Source organism: Olea europaea, unplaced genomic scaffold (assembly GCF_002742605.1).
Source record: "Olea europaea var. sylvestris unplaced genomic scaffold, O_europaea_v1 scaffold1422, whole genome shotgun sequence".
Lineage (NCBI taxonomy): Eukaryota > Viridiplantae > Streptophyta > Magnoliopsida > Lamiales > Oleaceae > Olea > Olea europaea.
Window position 1 is genome coordinate 56,816 of NW_019231751.1, and position 9,415 is coordinate 66,230.

Genomic DNA, 9,415 nt, shown 5'->3' on the forward strand with positions numbered 1-9,415 from the left:
AAAGTGGGATGTGGAGGGAAAGATTTTGACTTTTCAATTTGGTGGCTTTTCAAAAAATGCTATTATATAAAATTCAATTTTAATTTATAGCATTATCAACTAGAATGCTATCTTTAAATGCTATAAAATGTGTAAATTGTTGTGGTGAAATACTAGTGCAATGCTCTTTTAGACATTATCAGGTTTGAAGCAATAGAGAGAGGGGCCAAGCAGGAAAAGATTATATTTGTTGGGATCAATCTTTCTTCAAGATTATGACACTGGTAAATTTATTTATAATAATGTTTAGTTTATTGAAAAAACCCCCACGTCTAGATTGCCAGGTATGGTTCTCTATCTTCAAACCTGAAAACCAATTTCCTGATTAAATTCTTGGTCTCTGATACTAACTTATGGCAGTAAATCCTTTACGGTTATATCAAATGATTGGAAGTTATTTGATGAAAACTCAGATGATATTTACAATGATTTCTGTTCGTTCTTGAGATATTTTGTTTAAGGTTCCGACAGGCTGCAATTCTTTGCATAATTTGCATAAATTACTGTTCTCTGAGTTGTACCGGTCCCATTCCCTATTTTTTAATACAGGATGGGACCAGTTTATACGTGCTAATGATTATTGTTCTTAAGGTTTTAAAAATTTTTAGACATGGTTGTCTACGTATAAATGTGTCTCTACATTCCTTCACATTTTCTACGCATCGAACAAGAAAACCTAAAAACTCTTCTCCTTTGTGCTTATAATTTGCACCAGAAAAAAAAATGGAATCTGTCGGAGCAATTTATGGAGGAGAGTGGGGCTCCTTTTGCGGAATGTACTCTGAAGAGGCTGATTTCATGGCACAATTGCTCAATAACTGTGCACTTCCTAGTGAATCAAATGTGCAAGTTTCTGGTGTTGATGAAAGTACAATGTACTCATCAGATGGAACCAATACTAATATGTATTCATTTTTGCAACAGAGTAGTTATAGTGGAGGCAGTAGCATTCTATTTTCCTCTTCGAGCCCTGAAAGCTACCACCCAGGTGACAATCATCAAAATTTCACAACTAATAGTAGTTTCACATCGATTGATTATTTTATGATAGAGGGTAAAGACAATAATTCCCGAGTTCAAGCTCTCACGAACGATGCAATGGATGGCTGTGAATTCCTGAACCAGGATATGAGCAATGACAGTATAGAGTCTAGTGAAAACCAGCCAGAAACTGTTTTTCAAAAGAAGAGTTTGCAGCTCGGAAGGGAGTATGGAATGCCAACGACACAACCATACAAGGAGGATAAAGTCAACAGCTCTTCGGAGATGTCCAAGGAAAGATCCCGGATCCCCGGAGAAGTAAGTATATATCATTAAGCTTCTTTATATTACATTTTAGACATGTTTAGTAAGGTGAATTAGGCTCTGAAAAAATAAAAGCAGTTAAAGCTTTACCAAGTGTGATATNTATAGAGGCATAATGGAGCCTGATTTTCTATGAATAAATACACATATATGGTATAAACAAATGGTTTCCATTTCTGTAGAGCCGGGCAATTTGAGGCAGCAAAATGGCACAATCAGAATTGAACACAAACGAGGAGGGAGAAAGTAGGAAAGCGAAAAAGGGTCCTTAAAATGGAAAACCTAGAAAGTTATCGCTTTTATTCACAGCTGAAAAAATAAAAAATATTGAATAAATAAATAAAAGAAAAACAAGGAGGAAACGACTTGGTATATGTAGAGGAATTGAATCAACTGAGAATTGATGCAATAGGATTGAATGTGCCAGTTTTAATTAAGTTAATACTTTGTTTATGTTTATTTTATGTACTTAATTAATTGTTGTTTTAGTTGAGTCATTTAGGTCTTTTGTAATAGTAGAGTTCTATTCTAGATTTTAGTATTTTAAACTTTTATTCTATGCTTGTTTTTATTTTTTTTAGTAATTTATTAAAAATAATACTGGATTTGAGGAGCTCTTCTAAATTTCTTCTTGGTCCAATTTTGATATTCAATTTTGAATCAACGAGTTTGTCATTAAAAATGGACACTTGGTATACCATTGCAACTCAACGAGATTATGATTTTATTCACTTTTTGATATTCAATTGAATCAACGAGAGTTAATAATCAATTCCTGCTATTCTTAAAGAATCAACATTCTTAAAGATACTTTAAAAATCACTTAAATGTGAAATGAGTAAGTTGGGTATCGCCTATTTAGTTATTGAAATTACTTGAAATAATTAATTGTTAATTTAAAATTTATATCATATTTCAGACGACGATACAGATATTAGGATAGCTTACAAACCGAATTTATTTTGCGAACATAGTTCTGTGAGTGGAAAAATATAAATATTTTTTAAAGTATTTATAAATTAAGTATATTATTAAAGTATGTGCAATTATATGCAATTATATATTCGATTATATGATTATTATGGAAATCTCTTTTATTATGATACATGTGGAATCTCAAAGAATATTCATGGCACATTTGTGATTTGGTATGTGAGACATGTGATATTGAGATTTATTTGAAATGTGAGACGTAATATTGAGATCGACCAGAAAAGTAACCATGTTTATATATTTCTTCTAATTCACAGAGGGATATTGGTCGTATTCTATCTTATACAGAGGGGTCTTGACCTAATATTGGTCTTAATCGTGTACATATAGTTCACACAGGGGCCTTGGCCGTGTTCTAGAATTAATTACTAGAGGTCTTGAGATTGGCTTTCGTTCACGGAGGGAGCCAAAGACCTATGACAAAAGTTCTTAACTCGAGGAGCGAATTACATATTTTAGTTAGAGGGTACATTTTTTTGTGGATTTTTCAGTATATTTGATATGATGAGATTATAGTATTGTTAGCGGTTGATGTTTTTAGCTTGACTTTGAGATGATATTTTGTGACGTTATGTGAATGTCTCACGTTTTGGCTATAATTATACGATGTTACCTTGGGAGTTATTAATGATATGAACTCGATTTTGATAAAAATATAAAATTGAAAAAGTATTGCCTATTTAATTATTGAAATTACTTAAAATAGTTAATTGTTAATTTAAAAATTATATCATATTTCAGACGTACCAACCGAGTTTATTTTGTGATTATAGTTCTGTGAGTGAAAAAATATAAATATTTTTCAAAGTATTTATAAATTAAGTATATTATTAATGTATGTGCAATTATATGTTCGATTATATTATGGAAATATCTTTTATTATGATCCACGTGAAATCTTAAAAAATATTTATGGCACATCTATGATTTGGTACGTGAGACAAAGTGTTTATAGGGACATTCGAAAGTATTTTAATCAAAACTTAGTAATTGGTAGACTACGTGAAAGAAAGTTTATGATACCCATTTTTCAAACAGGTTAACATGACTTTTATTTGCTATATCATTCTATTCATTTTCAAATTTAAGGAAACATCGAAAACGGAGGTATATTTTGAAGGCCCTGAATTTTACAAATTTCTCTTAATACAAAACTCCCAAAAATGAATCCATCCACATGAATATGAGGCAAATGGAATACTGGTAATTTTGATTGGTAACAATGCTATTCCTTTGAAAAAAATTTCTCTTATGTCAAAAAAATAATAATAATAATAATAAATAAATAAATAATAAATGAATATTTGAAACCTCTAATTAGAATTGGATTTTAAAACAATGGCACACGTGATTGAAAAACTATGAATTGCGGTAAAAATTTTAAAAATAGTATATCAAAAAGAAAATTATATAGTTCAAGAAAATATATGTTACAAATTGCCAAATTTGGCCCGTATCATTTTTGATAGGGTTCCCGTTTGTAGCTAAAATACTAATATTTTCAGTAAAACTAAAATATCATTTTTTTTTTGGTAGATAGAACTAATAATGCAACCCAAACTAATAAAAAAGGAATTGATTATTGGAATCTCAACATCCCAAACGTGCAGGCCTGCCTATAACATTCCGCACTCCCAACAGACAAAAATCTAATCTGATTTCCGTAGGGTTTTTTTTCTAGGTTTTTTCTTCATCAAAATCTATGATTTATTCAAAAAATAAAAATTCAAATGTTGTGTTTGTACGTGAATTAATAATTATGCATGTTTTTTACATCTCCGTGTTTCAGTTAACTAATGAAGATCGTGCATTGGCCGGCTCAAAAATCAAGAATTTATAGAATAATGTGAGAAATCGGATATTTTGAGGGGTCTTGATTCGACGCGTGTTTGAAGAGCAAACATCGCCGGAATCTTGGGGTGGCCATATCGACAGTGTTCAAGTATCTGTCTAGTCATTTTTCTGTGCATATTTGTATGCATGAAAGGGTTCTGTATCAATATTACAGTTTTTCACATCTTGTTTAGTTGTTTATCCCCCATTCCACCCACAAAGTTTTTCCTTTCCTTTCGTGTAATTTAAGGTCATGTTTGTGGCAATCAGATCTTTGTTTCTCAACTTTTTTCAGTTAAAATTTCGAATCTTGATATTTTGATTCTTGATTCTTGAAGTGTTCAACAAATGAACTGTAATTTTTAAGAAACTTAAGTCCTGATAGAGAGATTGACTTACTGTATTTTCTTGAATCCAAAAGTAGAGGTGAATTTTTTAATTACGGAACTAGAAGTCTTGGCCATGCTAATAATTCATTATGTAAATATCTCATTCTGAGACGATGTCGAAATTGAACCAGGTAAAACTAATCATTTTAACAAAAACCCACCTCAAACCTTGAAAAAAACCTAGTCAAATTGGTTTTTTTTTTTTTTTTTTTTTTTTTTTGGATTGTATCATGTTCGAGGAGTTGCGAAGTTTGTTATAGCTTGATTACTGTGTCCATGTCGTGTCATTTAGTTTGATAATTGGAAAAGGTAATTTGGCTGTCGTTTTGGTTCTATCTGCTGCAAAGATTGTTACATTCCATTTAGAATAATTTGACAGAAACAGAAAAGTTGACATGATAATCTAGTTGTTAACCTAGTCAAGAAATAACTTCCTATCACCTCATCTTTATTCTTTACACAAACTAAGGGTTGTCGATGGAGTACCCAACTATAATACAGATTAAATTTAGTTACCAACAATGTATTTAACCCTTCATGGGTAAGATGAAGCTTTGTTATGTTCATCTGTTTCAAATAGACACGGAAATATTCAGATTTTACTTACTTTTAAGGTTAAATAGCATATATTGGCTGGTAGGTTATACTGTGCACGGCATGATCCTATATTTTCTAAGAATTAAAGGAGAGTTCTTCATAATTTAATATGCTTAGCTGTTGGATTCTGCAGAACAATTCAAAAGTGAATAATGACATAGTAATTTGCTCTTCGTTCGCATTTCTATAATCTTTGGTCAAGGAAATTAGCATTTAACAATTGATGCCTGTTGGCTATAGATCTCTTTTGTGATGCCCTTTGCACTGCCCTTTCTTATTGCAAGTAAACATTTGTTTACAAGTTTTTGTTTACTGTCAATGTATTTAACCCTTCATGGGTAAGATGAAGCTTTGTTAAGTTCATCTCTTTCAAATAGACACGGAAATATTCAGATTTTACTTACTTTTAAGGTTAAATAGCATATATTGGCTAGTAGGTTATACTGTGCACGGCATGATCCTATATTTTCTAAGAATTAAAGGAGAGTTCTTCATAATTTAATATGCTTAGCTGTTGGATTCTGCAGAACAATTCAAAAGTGAATAATGACATAGTAATTTGCTCTTCGTTCGCATTTCTATAATCTTTGGTCAAGGAAATTAGCATTTAACAATTGATGCCTGTTGGCTATAGATCTCTTTTGTGATGCCCTTTGCACTGCCCTTTCTTATTACAAGTAAACATTTGTTTAAATTTGATTTGTTAAAACTTATTTCCAATCAACCTACCACTTATCTCCACGAAATGTTCAATAATACACTAATTAACATAGCATCTCTAGTTCAGTGCTTGATTCCCATCTCAAAAGGCTGTAACTTTTGCACATTTGCTTTTACAAGTTTTTGATCTCCTTGATTTGATGGAAAAATGATCCTCAAACTCCATGCACTAAATCACTTAATTTTGTGATGTTGTGAATGATCAATGACTTAATGTGTAAGAATTGTTAGACTATGTAGATCCTAATTATACTTACTAAGAACTTATTCTCGAGGCAAACTGGTTGGTGTATTTGAGTTTGTGAATAGATTGAGTGTATTGGGTCATCGTAATATTCCTACATGTATTCCATTTTGTGCTTGCAAGAGGCATGTGGAAAAACTTGTATCTTCTCCATTAGGCCATTACAGTGTATCGAGTGGACAATTCTCTCACTGAGGGGGAATTAGCATGAATCTGTGAGTGCTTTGCTCATTTCTGATTGCTTTTTTTGTTGTTATTGCTCTTGAACAATGAAATAGGACTCAATCCATATCGTTAATCACTCTTCACCAAAACAGGTGAAGCCAAAATCATTATTTCTGTCCTTAGTGCAGTGTCATTTCTTAACAATTAACTGTAATGAAAATGATATTCGCCTAATACTAGTGCAATGGCTCTTCGGACATTATCGGGTTTGAAGATGGAGATAGGAGCCAAGCTGGAAAAGACTATGTTTGTTGGGATTACTCTATCTCCAAGATGATGAAACTTATATTATATTTATTCATGATAATGATTTATTATTTTGAAAAAGACCCCCACGTCTAGATTGCCAGGTGTGATTCTCCATCTTCAAACCTCAAGACCAGTTTCCCGATTAAATTCTCAATATCTGATACGAACTTATGACAGTTAACCCCTTATGACAGTTAACCCCTTATGGTATGCTTAAATGATTGGAAGTTATATGAAGAATACTGAGATGATATTGATAATGACTTCTGTTCAATTTTAAGATGTTTTTATAAGGTTCAGACAGGCTGCAATTCTGTCCATAATTGCTTAAATTAATCTTCTCTGAGTTGTATCGGCCCCATCCCATATATTTAATTGCGGGATGGGACTATTTTATACATGTAAATTAATTTTGTTAAAATGGTTCTAAAATTGTTTGGCATGGATGTCTACATATAAATATGTCTCCTTCACATTTTCCAAGCACAGAGCAAGAAAACCCAAAAATTCTTCTCCTCGTGCCTCTAATTTGCTGCAGAAAAAGAATGGAACCTGTTGGAGCAGTTTCTGAAGGGGAATGGGGCTCCTTTTATGGAATGTACTCCGAAGAGGCTGATTTTATGGCACAGTTGCTTAATAACTACTCACTCCCAAAGGAGTTACCCAGCGGTTCTAACTCTACAATTTCCTCCAGTTTTTGCCCTTCTCCTGAATCGACCGTGAAAGTTTCCGGGATTGATGAGAGTGCAATGTGCTCATCAGGTGAAATTAATAATGCTAGTTTGTATTCCTTTTTGCAACAGAGCAGTTACAGTGGAGGCAGTGGCATTCTTTTTCACTCTTCGAATCCTGAAGGCTACTACCACAGTGACTCTGATCAAGTTTTAGCGACTAATAATAAATTGATGTCAATCGATTGTTGGACGGTAGAGGGTAAAGACAATAGATACCGAGTTCAAGCACTCACAAACGATGCAATGAACGACCAGGATATGAGCAATGACAGTATAGAGTTGAATGAAAACCTGCCAGAAACTGTTTTTCAAGGGAAGGGTTTGCGGCTTGGGAGGGAGCATGGAATGCCAACAGCACAGCCGTGCGAGGAGGATAAAGTCAATAGCTCTTTGGAGACTTCCAAGAAAAGACCACGGATCCCCGGAGAAGTAAGTATTACACTTTTGGCATGTTTTATCATGTGAATTAGACATTATTAGAGAAAAAAGGAAAAGTGTCCAGTCATATTGAGTACTGTATATCAAAAACATTCCATTTATCCATTAAGTGTTTGCCAATTTGATGAAGAGGAATTTACCATGTTGTTTCAATCGTCATTCTCAAATGCAGGTCCAAAAGAACAAGAGATGCATGACGAAGAAGAAGAGGGTTTCGAACCTTGACAATGACGAAGATAACAATAATAATGCTGTGCTACACAGGCAAAGCTCAAGCAGCTGCTTCTCAGAGGACGAATCTAATGCTTCACACGAGTTGAACGGAGGATTGGCTTCGAGCTCAAACTCAAAGGGAAGTGGAAAGACACGAGCCAGTAGGGGATCGGCAACTGATCCTCAGAGCCTCTATGCCAGGGTAACTACTCTCTTACTCTCGGTGATTAACTATTTCTTGAAGGTTGATATCTCCCACGTAAAGGAAAAGATTTTTGGAGGAAATAAAAGAATTTGGGTGATTGTTTTGTACCATAACATGTAAATTTATCGTGAACCAATACATATTTAATCGATAATCATTTTACTTTTCCTATCTTGTAGAAAAGAAGAGAAAGAATAAACGAGAGATTGAGAATCTTACAAAACCTTGTCCCCAATGGAACTAAGGTAAGTATAGTTGAATGATACATTAATATGACAATATTGAACTCATTTATAACAACAAGCTAAGCCCTTTTCCCCCATAAATTTAAGGCCGACTACCTATATTTTTTTCATTGCTCATCTAAAGCAACAGTGTCCTTTATTTTTGTAGGTAGATATCAGCACAATGCTTGAAGAAGCCGTCCAATATGTGAAGTTTTTGCAACTTCAGATCAAGGTAATAAATATTCTCTTTTATTGCACGTTTAAAATAACGTTTTTCTTTCTCATCTGATTAAGAAGAATCAAGGTTCATCGGTTTATTCAAATTTAAATTGGAAAAATAAAGGACTTGAATCCTTATTCTGGCTTTACATTTTCTGCATCTGCAGCTTTTGAGCTCTGACGATCTATGGATGTACGCACCTATTGCCTACAATGGAATGGACATTGGACTTGATCTCAAGATTGGCATCACAAAATCATGATCCTGTAAAATGAAGGCACAATGGAGCCTGATTTTCTGTGAAGTTGTTTCCATTTTTGTAATCTTTTGTAAAGAATAAAACTGCTTACCATCACTTTCTCGGTCAAGCCTGTCGCATAGGACTTATCTAGTGCGATTTACCTAATTGACGTGGTTTGATAGTTATTGTGTCAGCCCGAGAGTTTATCCAGTGCACACCCGAAGGGTAGTGACTGCGGGTTCCCCATCATCAAAAAAAATAAAAAAAAAAAAGGGCTTATAAAACACCGATGAGGACTATGACTAATTGCTTGTGTTCATTAATTTGCTTCCAATAAGCTACTCAATGGCTGTCATTTCTACCAGAGGAACATTGTCTTTGTGTTTTTTGGCAATTTATCATGGTATTAGCCATGAGCTTAAACTGTATTAAGTTGAATTGATGTAAAATAAAGAATTGATTCTAAATATAGTTTACTTGTTGGTGAGAATGGAATCCATGCACGTTCAGATCAGGCTAGAGTAAGGGTGTCAACATGAGAAT

General features: G+C 33.4%; 2 protein-coding genes across 2 annotated transcripts; both read left to right on the forward strand.

Annotated features, from left to right (window-relative positions):
• The first annotated feature begins 762 nt into the window (after positions 1 to 762).
• On the forward strand, positions 763 to 4,177 carry LOC111375836. The gene is made up of 2 exons (XM_022998749.1): positions 763 to 1,338; positions 4,127 to 4,177. The coding sequence occupies exons 1-2, from the start codon at positions 763 to 765 to the stop codon at positions 4,175 to 4,177; spliced, it is 627 nt and encodes a 208-aa protein (XP_022854517.1).
• A 2,914-nt stretch (positions 4,178 to 7,091) lies between these two features.
• On the forward strand, positions 7,092 to 8,935 carry LOC111375820 (transcription factor bHLH85-like). Its single transcript, XM_022998723.1, has 5 exons — positions 7,092 to 7,757; positions 7,939 to 8,181; positions 8,364 to 8,429; positions 8,578 to 8,643; positions 8,798 to 8,935. The coding sequence occupies exons 1-5, from the start codon at positions 7,140 to 7,142 to the stop codon at positions 8,891 to 8,893; spliced, it is 1,089 nt and encodes a 362-aa protein (XP_022854491.1). The 5' UTR covers positions 7,092 to 7,139; the 3' UTR covers positions 8,894 to 8,935.
• Positions 8,936 to 9,415: the final 480 nt, after the last annotated feature.